This window comes from Lynx canadensis, chromosome A1 (genome assembly GCF_007474595.2).
Source record: "Lynx canadensis isolate LIC74 chromosome A1, mLynCan4.pri.v2, whole genome shotgun sequence".
Lineage (NCBI taxonomy): Eukaryota > Metazoa > Chordata > Mammalia > Carnivora > Felidae > Lynx > Lynx canadensis.
In genome coordinates, this window is record NC_044303.2 from 70,065,239 (window position 1) to 70,085,211 (window position 19,973).

At 41.9% G+C, this 19,973-nt stretch overlaps 1 protein-coding gene across 1 annotated transcript in view; it reads right to left on the reverse strand.

The window, feature by feature from the left end:
- Positions 1-19,973, reverse strand: part of SLC15A1 (solute carrier family 15 member 1) — a 46,918-nt gene that overhangs the window by 19,616 nt on the left and 7,329 nt on the right. Inside the window, exons 7-13 of the mRNA XM_032593627.1 lie at positions 19,115-19,234; positions 12,102-12,201; positions 11,835-11,925; positions 9,086-9,169; positions 6,525-6,607; positions 3,426-3,512; positions 2,317-2,406 (exon numbers count right to left, since the gene is read on the reverse strand). Coding sequence (XP_032449518.1) covers positions 2,317-2,406; positions 3,426-3,512; positions 6,525-6,607; positions 9,086-9,169; positions 11,835-11,925; positions 12,102-12,201; positions 19,115-19,234 — 655 coding nt within the window. The remainder of the gene's footprint in view (positions 1-2,316; positions 2,407-3,425; positions 3,513-6,524; positions 6,608-9,085; positions 9,170-11,834; positions 11,926-12,101; positions 12,202-19,114; positions 19,235-19,973) is intronic.

Below are 19,973 nucleotides of genomic sequence, written 5' to 3' on the forward strand. Positions count from 1 at the left end.
TCACTGCATCATTTGGGAACATGAGTTTTAAATGTTTTACAAGTCAATGTTGCATCTCTTCCAGAGCAGGAAGGAGGTCTGAAATGTTATGGGATTTAAACCTCAAGTTTATCTTCCAGCTCCATTGTCACGCTGGGTAAAACCAAACAACTTGCATTTCTGCTGCACAGGTTAACACAGCATATAGTTCTCAACCCCAGGGAAGAATCTAGAAAGCGCTCTTCTGAGAGACGGCCATCCTTAGGAAATACAAAGACACAGGCTGAGGCCTGTTGGAAAGCATGGCATCACCTTACAAGGTGGAGGCAGCTAAGTACACGTGAGATATTCTACATTCACTGGCATCACAGTTTCAAGAACATCTTTTTTTTTTTTTTAAGTTTATTTATTTATTTTGGGAGATAGAGGGAAAGTGAGCATGAGTGGGTGAGGGGAAGAGAGAGAGAGAGAGAGAACCCCCAGCAAGCTCTGTATTGTCAGTGCAGAGCCCAATGTGGGGCTCAATTCCACAAACCACAATATCATGACCTGAGCAGAAACCAAGAGTGGGACACTTAACAGACTGAGCCACCAGGCGCTCCAAGAATATCATTATTGTTAAGAGCCGTGTTTGACAGTCTAGGCTGTCCTGAAGTAGAAATCCACCAATAGAGTGATGGTTCAGGGGCGCCTGGGTGGCTCAGTTGGTTAGGGATCCAACTCTTGATTTTGGCTCAGGTCATGATCTCATGGTTTGTGTGATCGAGCCCCACCTTGGGCTCCATGCTGATGGTGCAGAGCCTGCTTGGGATTCTCTCTCTCCCTCTCTCTCTCTGCCCCTTCCCCTTGCCCTCCCCATCAAAATAAATAAATAAACATTTTAAAAAAGACTGATGGATTTAACCCTGCAGCCTAGTTACATTCAACTTATTTTATATAAAGAGGATTCAGGACTGTATACAGGTACATGTGATTATTTCCATGGAGGACTGAACACATAAAGTTTTCAATCTGTCAACTCCGTTTAGAAGGCATTATGGAAAGTCAAGAAGTACACCACTGCTTGAGCTCTTAAGAGATGTCAGGCACGGATCACTTTATGCACGGTCTCTAATTTGATCCGCACAGCCTTGCCATGGGTGATTACCCTTCCAGGAGCATTACAGAATCCGCCCGCCCCTCCCCCCCCCCCCCCCCCCCCCCCCCCCCCCCCCCGCCCCAGTCATACAGCTAGAAGGTGATGAGTGTACTTCTAGAGCAAATCTGATTCCTATTCAGCTGGTTCCTATTCAACACGCAAAACTGCCTCCCTGTGCTTAAGATGCTGGTCTAAATCCCATATTTACAACTAAGGAGATTAATGTGTTCACTCAAATTTTTTCCAAGAGTTGTTTTGTCCTTCTGATAACCCTTCCTGTACAAGAAAAGGACCTGCGTTTATAATTTTTTTTAAAGCTGCAGTTTCTAGAAGAAACACTATCTCATTACTCTGGCAACCGAGTATTCACGCATTGAGTTGTTTAACCCAAATCTGAAAACTTCCTAGGCACACGTCTTCCGGTTGCGGGAGCAAGAGGAGGGTGACAAGGCACTGATCTGGGTTTGAGTTCTTTGCTCTGGTCGGAATGACTTAGGTAGTCATTTCACATCCTTGGATGGTACTTCTAGCTCAAGCATTCTATTTAAAAATTTTTTTTTTTTCCAACGTTTATTTATTTTTAAGACAGAGAGAGACAGAGCATGAACGGGGGAGGGGCAGAGAGAGAGGGAGACACAGAATCGGAAACAGGCTCCAGGCTCCGAGCCATCAGCCCAGAGCCTGACGCGGGGCTCGAACTCCCGGACCGCGAGATCGTGACCTGGCTGAAGTCGGACGCTTAACCGACTGCGCCACCCAGGCGCCCCATGCATTCTATTTTAGAGCAGAAGGTATCAAGGCCTTTTTCAGCTTAAATGTTCTGTGGATCCCATAAAAGGCAATACTGTACATCCTCTGAGCACACTGTATCAGTAGAAAAGCTCTTTATTCTTGGTTTCACTGGTAAGAGTTCTAGATACTTTGATCAAGTCTTTCCCGAGGCTCTGTAAGCTGACCACACCTGATTTTCTTCATTGTTTTGCAACAGAAATGTGGATAGAACCATCTAGAGTTGTGGTGTTGTTTTTTTTAAAAGAAACTCAGCGTGATCTAACACTTAGTAAATAAATGAAGTATAAAAAAGAAACTGGAAGAAAACGTTTTTAGAAGCTAAATACTAAGTACTGCCCCGTCCGTGGTAGCGCCCAAGGAATTTTGCTAAATAAAGATGTAAAGAAACACACACAGCTTTACATTACCTGCTGGTCAAACAAGGCCCAGAACATTGGGAGCGGGATATACAGGAACATCACCCTCGTAACCATCTTAATTTGAGAGATGAGCCTCTCCTGTGGATGAAATGGGGAAGGATGAATCAGTGTCATTCACAGCTGTCAGCAGTGTTGTTTCAGTATAGACACGTGCAACCAGAGACAAGCCGGGAGGTGACTAATTGTTCCAAAGAACCCTCCCGCGAATTTTTTTAGAAAACCCAGAATTCCTCAGCTATTCAAAATGAGTGCGAATGTCAGTTTAAAAGGCATCTTACGGGGCGTCTGGGTGGCTTGGTCGGTTAAGTGTCTGACTTCGGCTCAGGTCATGATCTCACGGTCCGTGAGTTCGAGCCCCGCGTTGGTCTCTGTGCTGACAGCTCAGAGCCTGGAGCCTGTTTCAGATTCTGTGTCTCCCTCTCTCTCTCTGCCCCTCCCCTGTTCATGCTCTGTCTCTCTCTGTCTCAAAGGTGAATAAACGTTAAAAAAAAAATTAAAAAAAAATAAAATAAAAGGCATCTTACTAGGGGCACCTGGGTGGCTCAGTCGGATAAGCGTCCAACTAGACTTCAGCTCAGGTCATGATCTCACAGTTCGTGAGTTCAAGCCCCGCATCCATGCGATGACAGCATGGAGCCTGCTTGGGATTCTGTCTTCCTCTCTCTGTGCCCCTCCCCCGCTTGCTCTCTATCTCTCTCTCAAAATACATAAAAATAAACTATAAACTAAATAAATAAAAGGCATATTACTAGAATTTAAATGTAATTCCAATGAATGTAACCCTCATCACCACTGTTCACTGATTCTTCTGTTTTCACACTGGTTACGTGACCACAATCACGCATAATTAATAACCGATTCTACCAAATGAAAACCTATGAAAAGATAATGTTGTTTGCAGCTATACCCACCGTTTATCAAGCTCTTCTCGACATTAACACACATTCTTGCATAGTCTTGTTCAAAACACTAGTCAGGTTTACAAGGATACAACTGATAATTTTGTCCACGTGGCCTTAATCATACGAACCGCCACTGTGGCTGTCCCCGTGCTGGAGGAAGACCCCAAGAAAACTGCAGCGATAACGGTCACTCACATCATATTTCTCTTTAGCCCAGTCCAGCCAGTGCTCCCTCTTGGGAAACTCCTTACTCCGATGCTTAAACCTATTTTTGAGGGCAAACTGAAGGAAGGAAGGAAAATCACATTTCAAAACAGAACCGATTACTTTATGAGGGAAACACATTTCAATGCAACTGCCTTTAATGGAAAGCTGTGTTTGTGAGAGAAGCAACGTATGTATCGTATAAACTTGTGTAATGATGATGCTAAAAGAACCTGCATTTATTCCTAATCTCTTTCTAACTATGAGCCTTTGAGTGGGGTAAACAAAGTCATATTCTTACTACTTGACTCTCTGGGCCCTCTAGAGAGGAGCATTCAAGAGAAATATAATGTATGCCATTTGTGAGTTCGGTTTTCTGCTGGCCATAGTACAAAGTAACAGGGATCTAAGTCAATCAGAGAAAGACAAACACCATATGATTTCGCTCATCTGTGGAATTTAAGAACAAAACAGATGAACATGTGGGGGGGGGAAGAGGGAAACAAACCAGGAGAGACTCTTTTTTTTTAATTTTCTTTTTAATGTTTATTTATTTTTGAGACAGAGAGAGACAGAGCATGAGTAGGGGAGGGGCAGAGACAGAGGGAGACACAGAATCCGAGGCAAGCTCCAGGTTCTGAGCTGTCATCACAGAGCCTGACGCGGGGCTCGAACTCACAAACCCTGAGATCATGACCTGAGCTGAAGTCAGACACTTAACCGACTGAGCCACCCAGGCGCCCCTGGAGAGACTCCTAAAGATAGAGAACTGAGGGTTGTTGGAGGGGAGGTGGGCAGGGGGATGGGCTAAATGGTAATGGGTAGTAAGGGTATTGTGATGAGCACTGGGTGTTGTATGTAAGATACGAATCACCAAATCCTATTCTGGAAACCCAAACTGCACTGCATGTTAACTAACTAGAATTTAAATAAAAATTTGAAAAAAAATAACAGGGATACACCTGAAACTAATATAACACTATGTTAACTGTACTAGAATTAAAATAAAAAATATATATAAATGTAAAAAAAAAAAGTAACAGGGAAACAGGTAAAATTCATTTTAAATATGTTATATATTATTTAATCCAATAAATCCAAATGATCTTACATATGATCTTAATATATAATAAGAATAACATTAATATTAAATCAATAATTATTTAAACAATTATTAATAAATTAATAATATTAAATATTACAATCGATGAGAATTTCTATATTTCTTTTTTCATACCAAGTCTTCAAAACCCGGGGCATATTTTATACTTACAGAACATGATCAATTTTTATCAGAACTATTTGATTTATATTTACTTTTCATAAATTTATGTTTGAAAAACTAAATTTATATACCTAAGTTGTTCCAAATATACTTAAAAGTTTTCCACTCACTGAACTGAGTATCAGTTTTAAAGTGTAAGAGTGAAAGTAATAATAATAAAATAAATTTTTTAAAAGATTTTTTTTTAAGTAATACACCCAACATGGGGTTCAAACTTACAACCCTGAGTCCAAGAGTTGCATGCTGCACAGACTGAGCCAGCGAGGTGTCCCATTAAAATTTAAGAGTGAAGGAGCACCTGGGTGGCTCGGTCAGTTAAGCGTCCGACTTCAGCTCAGGTCATGATCTCGCGGTCCGTGGGTTCGAGCCCCGCGTCAGGCTCTGTGCTGACAGCTCAGAGCCTGGAGTCTGCTTCGGATTCTGTGTCTCCCTCTCTGCCCCTAACCCACTTGCACTCTTCAAAAATAAACATTAAAAAAAAAAGGGAGAACTCACAATATAATATAGCGATATATAGGAAATTGTGTAATTTAAATTAATTTGAATGAAATCTAATTTAAAATTCTGTTCTGAGTTGCACATGACACATTTCAAATGTTTAAGAGCCACATGAGGCTAGTGGCTATCATGCTGGACAGTATAGATCGACAATAACATTTATTTCCTGCCTTTATTTTTTTTAATTAATTTATTATCATTAAAAAATTTTTAATGTTTATTTATTTTTGAGAGAGAGACAGAATGCTAGTGGGGAAGGGGCAGAAAGAGAAGGAGACACAGAATCTGAAGCAGGCTCTAGGCTCTGAGCTGTCAGCACAGAGCCTGATGTGGGTCTCAAACTCACGAGCCTTGAGATTATGACCTGATCTGAATTCAGATGCTTAGCTGACTGAGCCACCCAGGCACCCCTTTCCTACCTTTAAATGTGCCTGTATGCATGTACATCACGTTGATGCACATGGAAGAAACCATATTCTGCATGTTCCTGTCACCAAATTGTCTTTGGAAACAAGACTTCCGATGGCTGCATAGCATGGCTACATCTACTACAAGTTAAGCACTGTTCTCCTGCAATTTTGTGTTATAAAATTTTGCTGTTATAAATATGACATTGATAATCTTCTACATGAATCTGTGTTCATTTTGTGTGTTCATTTTAAAAAGTGATTTTCTTAGTCTTAATTCTGAAAGTAGCATTACTGACACTCCAGACCCTTGAGATGCAGCATCAAACTGCGCCTCTCCACTTCCGTTTCACTCTTCCTGACCCGCATCAGCCATGGTTAGCCAGCGTGATAGCTGAACAGTCACTCTGCTTTGCCTTTCTTTGACTACCGATCTAATTCGAAGGTTCAAGAGCCATTTCTATCCCTCCCTTTTTGAGTTCAGTTTGTGTCCTTTTCCATTTGGTCAGTTTTATAAGAAACTTTAATTACCAAAATAGTTAAGAACATTAAGAAAATGTTTAAAGAGAAGTCAATGTTGGAGCACCTGGGTGGCTCAGTTGGCTAAGTGTCTGACTCTTGGTATTGGCTCAGGTCATGATCTCACAGTTCGTGAGTTTGAGCTCCACGTCAGGCTCTGTACTGACAGTGAGGAGCCTGTTTGGGAAGCTCTCTTTCCCTCTCTCTGCCCCTCCCCGCTCATGCTGTCTCTCTGTCTGTCTCTCTCTCTCTCTCAAAACAAACAAATAAACTTAAAAAAATAAAGAAAAGTCAATGCTTCATTGCATTTTAATTTGAAGGAGGTAGAAGGTTCTGGGGTGGCTAAATATCACTGACAGAGAAAGCTACTGAAATACTTACACCAATGCACTTGACAACTTTAGCCATGACATTACCCTGGGGCTGAAACTTCTTGTACATTCCACTGCCAATGACGAACACAACTGGGAAGGCAAAAGAAGACGTTAACAAGGCGTTTGACAGAACTACCTGTGACCTAGAAGACGTGTTTTTATTTGAGATACAACCTTATTTTGGAAATACTGGGATTACTCACAGAATGGGCTTGCCTTCCTATGTCCCAGTTTGGAAAGTGCTTTTGATCCTAACAATCACAGAAGCTTTGAGCGGTGGTATATTTGTGCTGTCATATACAAACATTGGAGCCTATTACTGTCCACTTCCCACATTTTGGGGTGGCTCACAGACGCTCCATACGGCTATTTAAGTGCAAGTTTTATTCTTAAGCATAGGGAGACAAAGGAGTAAGTGCTTTCACGTAACAGATCAGTGCATAATTCTATAAAGACAAAAAACAGCTTTAATTTTCTGATTGCAGTGGCAGAAGAGTTTCTTCTTTTTTAATAAATCTTCAGAAAAAGGAAGAAACTAGTTTGTTAAAACCTTACTTAATCATGTGTGGTAGAGTTCATTCCGTGGTCACGGTACAGAAAAACAGTGGTAAATTTTTGCATCTGCGGCTACAGTTTTACACAGTTAAAGCACTTTTACAATAAGGCAATTATTCCATGGATCTTCCTAGAAAAGGCATATTGTAAAAATAGAAAAAGCATTCCTTCAGGAGACTCTGGAAACCCAGTACCGTATGAGGATTTCTGATTGTCCAATACCACAGTTTAATCATTTAAAAGCACCGATGGGTTGATGGAATGCCACTTAATTTCCTCAATTTAAGAGGGCCTGAGATTTTGAGAAGTGCTACCTCTCAAAGCATATGTCCAAGTATGTGCCTGTGTTATAGGTGTTCTTTATGGTTGAATAAAGAGAAATATACTTGAATCCTCACCCGATGCCAGTCTTCCTTAATCCAGAGATAGCAGAGATACCCATAGATGGAGTCTACTCTGTTTTACCAACAAATATTTTAATCTTTAAGCTTCTGATTAACTTAAGCCTAATTCAAGCACAAGATTGCTGCTGAAAGAAACTTCAAGAGACAGCATTGATGCATAGAATTTGGCCTATTCTCAATTCTTCCATTCGAGAAACATTGTATGATGTAAGAATGACCCATGCAAACTAAATGACAATTTACCTAATGCCAACTGACTACAGCGTCTGGCCTCGAACAACAGCTTTTGAGATCCTTTTTTATCTCCTTATGCAGAATCGGAGAGGAGTAGGTATATATGGGCTTTTTAGGGGAGTGTGGCAGTATTTAAACAATTATGGAAGGAAATGGACACAGAAAAAAAAAGGGAAAATACTGAATTCTGGCTTGGATGTAAGGGTGAAGCTAATTTGCTACAAGCTGAACAAACAGGGTTAAGAGGGGGCATAATTGACTCTATGAAGACCTGAAAAAAAGTCAGAGAAAGTAATAGTGCCAGCACTTTCTCATTTGAGTGGGAAGCTGCAAAGGCCTGAGATGCGTATTGGGCTCTGTTTCCTGCTTGTACTACCGTTACAGGTTGAATCGTGTCCCCCACCCCCACCACCCCCCGCCCCCAGAAGATGCTGAAGTCCTTACCCCCAGTACCTCAGAATGTGACCTCATTTGGAAATACAGCCTTTGCAGAAGATCGAGTTAAGATGAGGTCATTCAGGTGGCTCCTACTCCAATATGACTGGTGGCCTTACAAAAAAGCGCAAATTTGGACACAGATGTGCACACAGGGGAAGGCCACAGGCAGACTGGCATTGTGCTGCATCAGGCCAGGGAACTACCAGAGGCAGAAGAGAGGCCTGGAAGAGATCCCTCTCAGTAACTTCAGAGGGAGCAGGGCCCTCTCGCCATGTTGATTTTGGATTCCCCACCTCCAGAGCTGTGAGATGATAAATACATTTCTAATGAAGCCACCCGATCTGTAGTGTTTTGTCACGGTGGTCCCAGGAAACGAAGACACCTGCCATCTTTCAATGTAGACTATCCTAGGGCAAAACTGTCCACACTTCCTAAAAAGCCAGGGCCAAGAACTAATGTGTGAATGAATGTATCTAACAGACACATATATTCCTCCCAACGGGAAGATACTCTGGTAGAACCATTTCGAGATGATGTATTATGGAAACCTGGATGTTCACTGGAAGTATTTAAACGCTAACTGGACCAGGCTGCCGGGTCTTGAGGCAAGCTGGAGACGAGCACACGTTGATAAGAGCAAAAGCGTTCGGTCATGGGGCCATCTAGTCTAATAGATTCTGTCACTTTTCACCTTAAATCTGCCTAAATAGTGTCAAACTTTTCAGAGCCCAACTCAGTTGATCCCATTTCCTGTAAACTCTTGTTTGATCTCATTTCCTCTGAAGTAATATGCCAACTCTACTTTGTTTGAATGTTCAGAGCACGGGAATTATTATTATAATTTATTCCATGAAGTTTTAAAAAATTGGTCACAATAATTAATGTGAGGGTCTGACCTGATTATAGGATTGTACTAATTCAACTGATTTCTACTTACTCAGAGCTATGGCCATGAGAGCAGCAGGGACCCCAAATGCCAGTGGGTAGCAAGCTTGTTTACTGTGAATTCCACATTGTTGAACTGGGGAGAAATTATAAGATTAAAATTCATTATAGCATTTTTTTATAATCTTATTTTTTAATGTTTATTTATTTTTGAGACCGAGAGAAAGAGCATGAGCAGGGGAGGGACAGAGAGAGAAGGAGACACAGAATCGGAAGCAGGCTCCGGGCTCTGAGCTGTCAGTACAGAGCCTGATGTAGGACTCGAACTCACAAACTGTGAGATCATGACCTGAGCAGAACTTGGATGCTTAACCAACTGAACTACCCAGGTGCCCCTCATTATGGCATTTTTAATGCTCATATATGGTTATCATTTTTTTAAAAATCCCTAACTGGTTATTACATATTGCTTTTACTTGATGTTCTAGACTTATCCATTTGCTTTATCGATTTCATTGCCTGCTGAGCCCAGCAGCTTTGTAGTAGAAAGAGCAAGAGACGAACATAGGTTCTAATCTTAGCCCCTAAATAGATGTCTGACACTGGCCAAGCCAAACTCAGTGGGAATCCTTATATGGATTTTCTTGGAGGGAGAGATAAAAGTGACCTGGATCCAATAACTTGAAGACAGGGGACCCAGTAAATAAAATCGAAAGTACCCTGGAAAATCAAGAGTGTGTGTCCCTGAATTCATGCTATTTAAAAAACAATTAGATGGCCCAGGGCAGGGGTCAACAAAGTTTTCTGTGAAGAGCTGGAAGTAAATATTCTAGGCTTTGTGGACCATTCAGTCTCTGTCCCAACTACTCGACCTTGACTTTGTAAGGTGAAAGCAGTCATGGACAATAGACAAATCGATGGTCTTGTCCAGATTTCTGGATTTGGCCCATCAGCCATAGTTTTCTAACCTCTGACTGCAGATCCATTCTAGCTCTGAAATCCTAGGATTGGTGAGAAAAAAAAATTAAGACTCTGGAAGGAGAAGTAGAGATTATTGGCCATTCCTTTTTCTTTTTTTAAAAAATGTTTATTTATTTATTTTGAGAGAGAGCATGAGCACGAGTGGGGGAGGAGCAGAGAGAGAGGGAGGGAGAAAATCCCAAGCAGGCTCCGTGCTCAGCCTGACATGGGACTCGATCTCATGACCATGAGATCACGACCTGAGCTAATATCAAGAGTTGGACATTTAACCGACTGAGCCACCCAGGGTCCCCTAGAAATTCTTTCAATGAAATGGAGCCTCCAGGAATAATCTGATCCGAAAGGGGTTTGACTTTGTCTTTGACTGACTAACCGCTTCACAATTCGGTAGAGAAAGAAGTTAACTCGTAGAAAATTGAGAGTCACGCAAATGTTTCCTGTTCATAGCTGTCCAAATGATTCTGTTCGTGGCAATGCAAACTCACTCTTCCCTCTGGGAAGAGCGTACATCTCTGTTGTTCAAATCCTTATTGGAGCTGATTGTAGCAGTGTTCCTCCAGTTTCTTCACTAATTAATCAGTCATATAAAATCTCAGCACATGCTCATTTTATATTTGTGTGAGAGCTAGGATTTTACCTTTAAAATTATCCTTTAACACATTCTGTAATTCAAACATGCATAAGTACATATTCTACTAGAAGCTGGAAGTGGGGGAGGTGAGGGAACATAATGAAAGAATAAAGTATCTTTATTATTATTTTTTTAAGTAGGCTCCATGCCCAATGTGGGGCTTGAACTCACAACCCTGAGGTCAAAAGTCGGATGTTCTATGGACTGAGCCAGCCAGGTGCCCCAAAGCTATTAAATGTTTATACAAAACAAGTTGGAATGGGATTTAAGGGTCATCTTCAAACTACTACTCCAGGCAGAAATACATAAATCCCCACAAAATATTTTCTTTCATCATTGAATCTGATTTGCAGTGTGGACACCACAGGGTTGTTTTGGTCTAATCTGTCCCCGGATAGTCCCTTCAGGTGGAAAATTCACAGACTCTCAGTGGAGTGTCAGCAAACACAAATACCTGAGTGCTCTTGACAGCTGCTGTCTCCTTCTCCATCCCGGGAAGTTCTTTTAGAAATAGCTAAGGGGTACCTGGGTGGCTCAGTCGATTAAACATCCAACTTCTGCTCAGGTCATGATCTCACGGTTTGTGGGTTTGAGCCCCGCGTCAGGTCCTGTGCTGACAGCTCAGAGCCTGGAGCCTGCTTCGGATTCTGTGTCTCCCTCTCTCTCTGTCCCGCCCCTGCTCTCTCTCTCTCTCTCTCTCTCTCTCAAAACTAAATAAACATTTAAAAAATCTAAAAAAAAAAAACCAACAAGAAATAGTTGAGATGAGAGGAAGGCAAAGAATAAAATGTTGCCACTAAATTCTTCCCAACTCATTGCATATTGCTGGGGAGCACAAATTTGTGCCCAAAGGCACAAATGCCAAGTATGACCCATCCAGGTCTGGTTGCCAGACAGCACCTCTTTCTTGCCTTCTCTCTTACCGTGAATAAAGACTTTGCATTAATAAAAACTTAGAAAAAATTATTGCCATGCTAGGGGTGTTTTAGATTCTTCAGTGGTCTTTGGGATAAAGGAGTCAAATAGGATTAGAAACGACACGAAGCTCATTTTCTGGATTTCGAAGTATCGGACAGCGGAAGCGTAATGGGAGAAAAGAGGGACAAAACAAACAAACAAAACAAGGACTTAAACTTGCCACCTGACTTTCTCCCCATAATTCAAAAAAAGAAAACCGGATATGTCTTACCTCTGAGCATGGGAGTGATGATAGTAGAAAGCAAGCTTCCAGCATTAATGGCCAAATAAAAGATGGAAAAGAATCGGTTTCTTTGTTTTTCCTGTAATTAACAGGATAAGGTTACAACATGACTTTGGTTATATATCAACTGATCAAATGTGGCTGATGATCGGTCCTTGAAAAGAATCAAATGGAGAACAGACTTGGTGTCTGTGGAATAATTCCTGGATGTTTATATTTGTTTTATGTAGTTTCTGTGAAGGCACATGATCTCACCTGGCCCTCTTCGAACTGGTCTCCACCAAACGCAGACACACAGGGCTTTATTCCTCCGGTTCCCAGAGCTATCAGGGCCAGGCCAATCATGGACAGTGCCCTAGGGAAAGGAGAGGGGATATTGCAGAAATGTGAGATTCTTCAAAGCAGGAGTCTCTCTGTCCTCTAATTTCCCTCAGAGGACCAGGGACAGTGGTTCTATTTGGGTTCCTGGGCCCAATTTCCAATGTAGGGAGGGGAATCCCCATACTAACAATAAACAATTCATGGCCACCGGCTGGGTGTCCTACAATTCAAAGCAATTCTGACACTCTCTACCCGGAGACAGTATCAGATTCCACAGCTCATACGACCCAGCAACAGCACTGCTGGGAATTTATCCAAGGGATACAGGAGTCCTGATGCATAGGGACACATGTACCCCAATGTTTATAGCAGCGCTTTCAACAACAGCCAAATCATGGAAAGAGCCCAAGTGTCCATCAAATGATGACTGGATAAAGATGTGGTACATATATACAATGGAGTACTACTGAGCAATGAAACAGAATGAAGTCTTGCCATCTGCAACTACATGGATGGAACTGGAGGGCATCATGCTGAGTGAAATACGTCAGTCAGAGAAAGATATCATGTTTTCACTCATATGTGGAAGTTGAGAAACTTCATGGAAGACCATGGGGGAAGGGAAAGAAAAAAAAAACATATGGTTACAGAGAGGGAGGAAACCCATAAGAGACTTTTAAAAACAGAGAACAAACTGAGGGTGAAAGAGAGTGAAATGGGTGATGGGCATCGAAGGTGGCACTTGTTGGGATGAGCACTGGGTGTTTTATGTAAGTGGTGTATCATGGGAATCTACTCCTGAGGCCAAGAGCACACTGTACACACTGTATGTTAGCTAACTTGACAAAAAATAATACTAAAAAAAATAATTTAAAAAAAATTCCACAGGTTAAGGGCTCAGTCCTATAAGGCTGCCTTCCCCCCGACTTCAGGCACCACAGGCAAGCCTAGGTTGTCACCTGTGCTTCTGACTGATAAGCTACATATTGGAAGTTCCAAAGACCATCTCCTTGAACTTCAGATACAAGTCACAATCCCAGGTTGTTGCCTGTACTTCTGACCTACTGGCTATAAATCAGTATAAACGACCTCCCTGTAGGGTTCAATTAACTTGCTGGAGCTGCTCACAGAACTCAGGAAACACTTTACTTACTAGATCACCAATTTATCATAAGAGGATATAACTTGGGAGCACTCAAGTGGAAGAAATGCACAGGACAAAATAGGTGGGAAGGGGCACGGAGCTCCCACGCCCTCTCCAGGGTGCCTCTGTCCCCGTACCTCCCTGTGCCTACCAACCTGGAAGCTCTTCCAACCCTGTCTTTTGGGTTTTTATGGAGGCTTCCTTACATAGGCATGCTTGATTAAATCATTGGCCTCTGGATATTAACTCAATCTCCAGGCCGTCTCCCCCTCCCTGGAGGTCAGGGGGTGGGAATGAAAGTTCCAATTCTCTAGTCACATGATTGGTTCTTTTGGCAACCAGGCTCCATCCTTAGCCAGGTCCCCAAAGTCACCTCATCAACATAACAAGAGATAGTTCACCATTCTCATCACTTAGGGAATTCCAAGGGTTTTAGGAGCTCTGTTCCCAAAACAGGGAAGATTGAATATGTATTTCTTATTATAAATCACAATCTCACAGTAGTTAAACACAGAGAAGGGACTCAACCTGTTTGAGAAGATAATTCACAGGAATACAGTCTTGATAGCAGAATGAAATTTGAATTCATGGGCCTTAACATTACTACCATAATCTACTATCTTTTGATCTTCTCAAGAGATGCAGAGAAAGCATTTGACAAAGTACAGCATCCTTTCTTGATAAAAACCCAAGATCATAAAAGCTATTCACAAAAGATCCACTGCTAATATCATCCTCAACGGGGAAAAACTGAGAGCTTTCCCCCTAAGGTCAGGAACACGACAAGGATGTCCACTCTCACCACTGTTATTCAACATAGTGTTGGAAATCCTAGCCTCAGCATTCAGACAACACAAAGAAATAAAAGGCATCCAAATTCGCAAGGAGGAAGTCAAACTCTCACTCTTTGCAGATGACATGATACTCTATGTGGAAAACCCAAAAGACTCCACAAACTGCTAGAACTGATCCGTGAATTCAGCAAAGTTACAGGATATAAAATCAAAGCACAGAAATTGGTTGCATTTCTATACACCAATAATGAAGCAGCAGAAGGAAAAATTAAGGAATCTATTCTATTTACAACTGCACCAAAAATCATAAAATACCTAGGAATAGAGTTAACCACAGAGGTGAAAAATCTATACACTGAAAATTATAGAAAGCTTGTGAAATAAACTGAAGAAGACACAAAAAAATGGAAAAACATTCCATGCTCATGGACTGGAAGAACAAATATTGTTAAAATGTCGATTCTGCCCAAAGCAATCTACATATTCAATGCAATCCCTATCAAGATAACACCAGCATTCTTCACAGAGCTAGAACAAACAATCCTAAATTTGTATGGAACCAGAAAAAAACCTGAATAGCCAAAGCTATCCTGAAAAAGAAAACCAAAGCTGGAGGTATCACAATTCTGGATTTCAAGCTATATTACAAAGCTGTAATCATCAAGACCGTATGGTACTGGCACAAAAAAGACACACAGATCAATGGAACAGAATAGAGAACCCATAATAGACCCACAAATGTATGGCCAACTAATCTTTGACAAAGAGGAAAGAATATCCAATGGAAAAAAGATGGGTTCTTCAGCAAATGGTATTGGGAAAACTGGACGGTGACATGCAGAAGAATGAACCTGAACCACTTTCTTATACCAGACACAAAAATAAACTCAAAATGCATGAAAGACCTAAACATAAGTCTTGAAGCCATCAAAATCCTAGAGGAGAAAACAGGCAACAACCTCTTTGATCTTGGCCGCAGCAACTTCTTACTTGACATGTCTCCAGAGGCAAGGGAAACAAAAGCAAAAATGAACTATTGGGACCTCATCAAGATAAAAAGTTTCAGCATGGTGAAAGAAACAATCAGCAAATCTAAAAGGCAACCAAGGGAATGGGAGAAGATATTTACAAATGACACATCAGATAAAGGGTTAGTATCCAAAATCTGTAAAGAATCTATCAAACTCAACATCCAAATACCAAATAATCCAGTGAAGAAATGGGCAAAAGACATGAATAGACATTTTTCTAAAGAAGACATCCAGATGGCCAACTGACACATGAAAAAATGTTCAACAAACTCATTAGCAGGGAGATACAAATCAAATCCACAATGAGATACCAGCTCACATCTGTCAGAATGGCTAAAATTAACAACTCAGGAAATGACAGATGTTGGTGAGGATGCAGAGAAAGAGGAACACTTTTGCACTGCTGGGGGGAATGCAAACTGGTGCAGCCACTCTGGAAAACAGTATGGAGGTTCCTCAGAAAGTTGAAAATAAAGCTACCTCGCAACCCAGCAATTACACTACTAAGTATTTATCCAAAGGACACAGGTGTGCTGTTTTGAAGGGGTTCATGCACCCCAATGTTCATAGCAGCACTATCGACAATAGCCAAAGTATAGAAAGAGCCCAAATGTCCATCGACGGATGACTGGATAAAGAAGTCATGGAGTACTTGATCCAAAAGAATGAAATCTTGCCATCTGCAACGATGTGGATGGAGCTAGAGGGTATTATGCTACGTGACATTAGTCAGTCAGAGAAAGACAAGTATCATATGACTTCACTCATATGTGGAATTTAAGATACAAAACAGATGAACGTAAGGGAAGAGAAGCAAAAAATAATACGAAAACAGAGAGGGAGACAAACCATAAGAGACTCTTAAATACAGAGAACAAACTGGGGGTTGCTGGAGGGGTTGTGGGGGGGATGGGCTAAATGGGTGAGGGGCATTAAGAAGGGCACTTGTTGGGATGAGCACTGGGTGTTACATGTAAGTGATGAATCACTGCATTCTATTCCTGAAATCATTATTACTCTCTCTGTTAACAAACTTGTATGTATATTTAAAAAACTTAAAGCAACAGCTTGAATACTGGACAAGGATTTATGTATGGAATTCTTTTGTAGCTCGTACCGTTTTCAGTAAAAGAATGGGTAGGTAAAATGTGTCTGTGTGCACTGTGTCTAGTACAATCATAATAGAATCATAATAGTCATGAAAAGCCATGGAAAAAGACAATTTAAATGCAAAGCAGAGTATCAGGTTATGTGGTATGATCTTAACTTGTTTACAAAGTACAGAAGACTGGAAAGAGGCAGAACGAAAGATTTACTACTATAATCTTTTACAATGATAGAAGAGATTATTTGTAATAATGGAGGGAATTAAGGCTTAGTTATTTTTACTTCCCTTGTATTTTCCAAGTCTATGTATTTTACCTCCTGAATTGAAAAAAAAATCACTCATGGAACTTACCAACTCCCATTTTGTAGTTTTGTTAGATTTATAGTAGGTACTACAAATTTCAGGTTTTTAAAAAATTTTTTTTAAGTTTATTTATTTATTTTGAGAGAGAGAGAGAGCATGAGCACATGCACAAGCTGGGGAGGGGCAGAGAAAGAGAGAGAGAGAGAGAGAGAGAGAGAGAGAGAGAGAGAGAGAGAGAGAGAATTCCAAGCAGGCTCCACGCTGTCAGCACAGAGCCCAGTGGGGGGTTTGAACTCACAAACCATGAGATATGACCTTAGCTGAAATCAAGAGTTGGACACTGAACTGACTGAGCTACTCAAGCACCCCCAAATTTCAAGCTTTGTAAGGGTTTACTCCAAATCTTCTTGTTTGCAAATATTACTTTAAAATTCTAACAAATATCTTAGGAAACTATAAAGTCAAGGAAGATACTGCACATTGAAAAATTCCTTTAAAAAATCTGCTCAGGGGCGCCTGGGTGGCTTAGAGGGTTAAGCGTCCGACTTCGGCTCAGGTCATGATCTCAATGGTCCGTGAATTCGAGCCCCGCATCGGGCTCTGTGCTGACAGCTCAGAGCCTGGAGCCCATTTCAGATTCTGTGTCTCCCTCTCTCTCTGCCCCTTCCTGTTCATGCTCTGTCTCTCTCTGTCTCAAAAATAAATAAATGTTAAAAAAAATTTTTTTTAAATCTGCTCATCTTAGGGCTCCTGGCTGGCTCAGTCAGAAGAGCGTGTGACTCTTGATCTCGGGGTTGTGAGTTCAAGCCCCATGTTGGGTGTAGAGTTTAGTTAAATAAATAAAACTTAAAAAAAATCATGCTCCTCTTCTTGAATTAACTGGCTGAAGCACTTTTTTTGTTTGCCTCTTAATAAACTTGTGCTCAGTGCTATCACTCTTTTATTTTTATTTATTTTTAAAATTTTTTTATGTTTAGAGGCACCTGGGGGGCTCAATCGGTTGTCTAACTTAGGCTCAGGTCATGATCTAGCGGTTCATGGGTTCGAGCCCCATGTTGGGCTCTGTGCTGACAGCTCAGAGCCTGGAGCCTGCTTCAGATTCTGTGTCTCCCTCTCTGCCCCTTCCCCACTCATGCTCTGTCTCTCTCCGTCTCAAAAATAAACAAATATTCAAAAAAATTTTTAATTTTTTTATGTTTATTATTTTTGAGAGAGAGAGAGAGAGACAGAGTGTGAGCAGGGGAGGGGCAGAGAGAGGGGGAGACACAGAATCTGAAGCAGGCTCCAGGCTCTGAGCTGTCAGCACAGAGCCTGACGCGGGACTCAAACTCACCAGCAGTGAGATCATGACCCGAGCTGAAGTTGGAAGCTTAGCCAACTGAGCCACTCAGGCACCCCCAAACATTTTAAATGACAACAAAACATGGCCGGTTGGATATGATGTACCGGGCCCTCTAGTGAGAGCTGTAGGTATGCTTGAATATGAACTCCATGAAATACCCGAAGAGACTAAGCTTTCTTGAATACTTACCACTTGCCAGGCCATGCTGTGGGTCCTTTACCCAGATTAAGGCACAAAACTGCCACACGAGGTAGGCACTAGTTAAAGTGAGGAAGCCTAGGCACAGAGGTTAAGAAATGTGCTCAAGATCCCACAACTAGTAAAGGGCATAGCCAGAATTTGAACCAGTTAGGCTGGCTCCAAAGTCCATGTTCTTAATTGATACCATAGAAGAGAAAACTGAGGCCTGGGGAAGATGAGCTGCACAGGTCTTACAGCTCCTTTGTGAGTAGCTGGGACTCAGACATTGGAAGTGTGAGCTCCTGACCCGGTCATACAACCACTCCCTCCCACCAGCGCAGTTCTCTGTGGGCACCGAGGGTGTTGCAGCAAGGGACCGGGTCTAAACAGCAATCCGATTGGCTAACAAACCAGAAACGCCGGAATTGCAGAAACCAATTTGAATATCAGTGATATTTCCCCAACCCATACGATACGTTACTCATAGATCAAGGAACGGAAGCACAAGAACCAGAAACAAAATACGTTTTTATAAGGCCAGACTGTAGTGATGGGAAATTAGTCTCACAGAGGAGCGTTTGTCAACGGCACTTTCCATCAAGAACTCAGAACACAGGGCTGCAATAAATATCTCTGAAACTGAATTACTGAAAAATAAGCGGAAGTATGGTACGAGGAGACACCCAAAGGCACAGAGTCTTGAGGAAACCTGGCACGATTAGGGATCAAGGTCTGTGGGAGTTCTGTCCCTGGGAGGAAGATCAAGATTAACACAAGTATTCCGGGCGCTGACCGTGTGTCGTGTGACATGTACCCGAGACAGCAAGGCATCGAGTGAGCAGTGGCTCCAGACAGCTGCTAGAATGGTGACATACATAGACCCAACTCTTAGTCAACGAAAAAGCTTCCTCTATGCTGATGAGGGAGGAAAGACCTCCTTGCACTTACGGTGAAGTTCAAGGAAAAAAGATGAAAAATTAGAGCACGGAGTAAGCCACCAGTGGCGGGGGGTGGGGGTGGGGGAGGGCAGCAGGTGTCAACTCACACATGTGTGGGGAGGTTGTCAGGGATTCCGTCATGGTCGAAGTCTGTGAGGTCATTAATGGAACTGACTGAAATCACCGCCTGTCCGATTGTGTACACGATGGACAGCGACACGATCGTCCTGTGTTGAGAGGGGTTAAGAGAACCTAAGTTAACTGCATGGTAGGAGCCCACTTCCTTCCCTCCCACAGAAAGGCCTCCTGCTTCAAAAGACAAGACGCCAGCCATTGTGTACTTGTTTCTCAAACTTGAGTACCACTGGGAACTCTTCAAACAACAAAACGAAAAACAAAAACAAGAACTGTTAACTCCTAGAAAGGCAGCCTGCTGGAGAATTTGTTGCCCAGCATGCACGTGTAAGTCACATTGGCTGGAGCCAGGGGAAGGGGCGGAAGATGGGTTTCATCTCTGAATTACTTGAAAAACTCAGTGTTTCCTTTCACCTAACTGCTGAGTCCGTCTATCTTCAAAAGTAAGAGATACTTATCTTGTGCCTGATAACAATATTTGGCCAGGAGTGGGCCATTAATTATGTACCAAATTTTTTTTTAATGTTTAATTTTAAGAAAGACAGAGACAGAGTGTGAGTGGGTTGGGGCAGAGACAGAGGGAGACACACAATCTGAAGCAGGCTCCAGGTTCTGAGCCCCCTACGCAGGGCTCGAACTCACAAACCGCGAGATCATGACCTGAGCCGAAGTCGGATGCTTAACCGACTGAGCCACCCAGGCGCCCCAGTTATTTTTATATTGTATTGAATGTACAGTGAGTTCATTTGTGTTTTCCAAGTTATCTAAGTATTTTACCTCCTGAATTGAAAAAAAGAAAATCACTCCTAGGATTTCCCAACTCTCATTTTG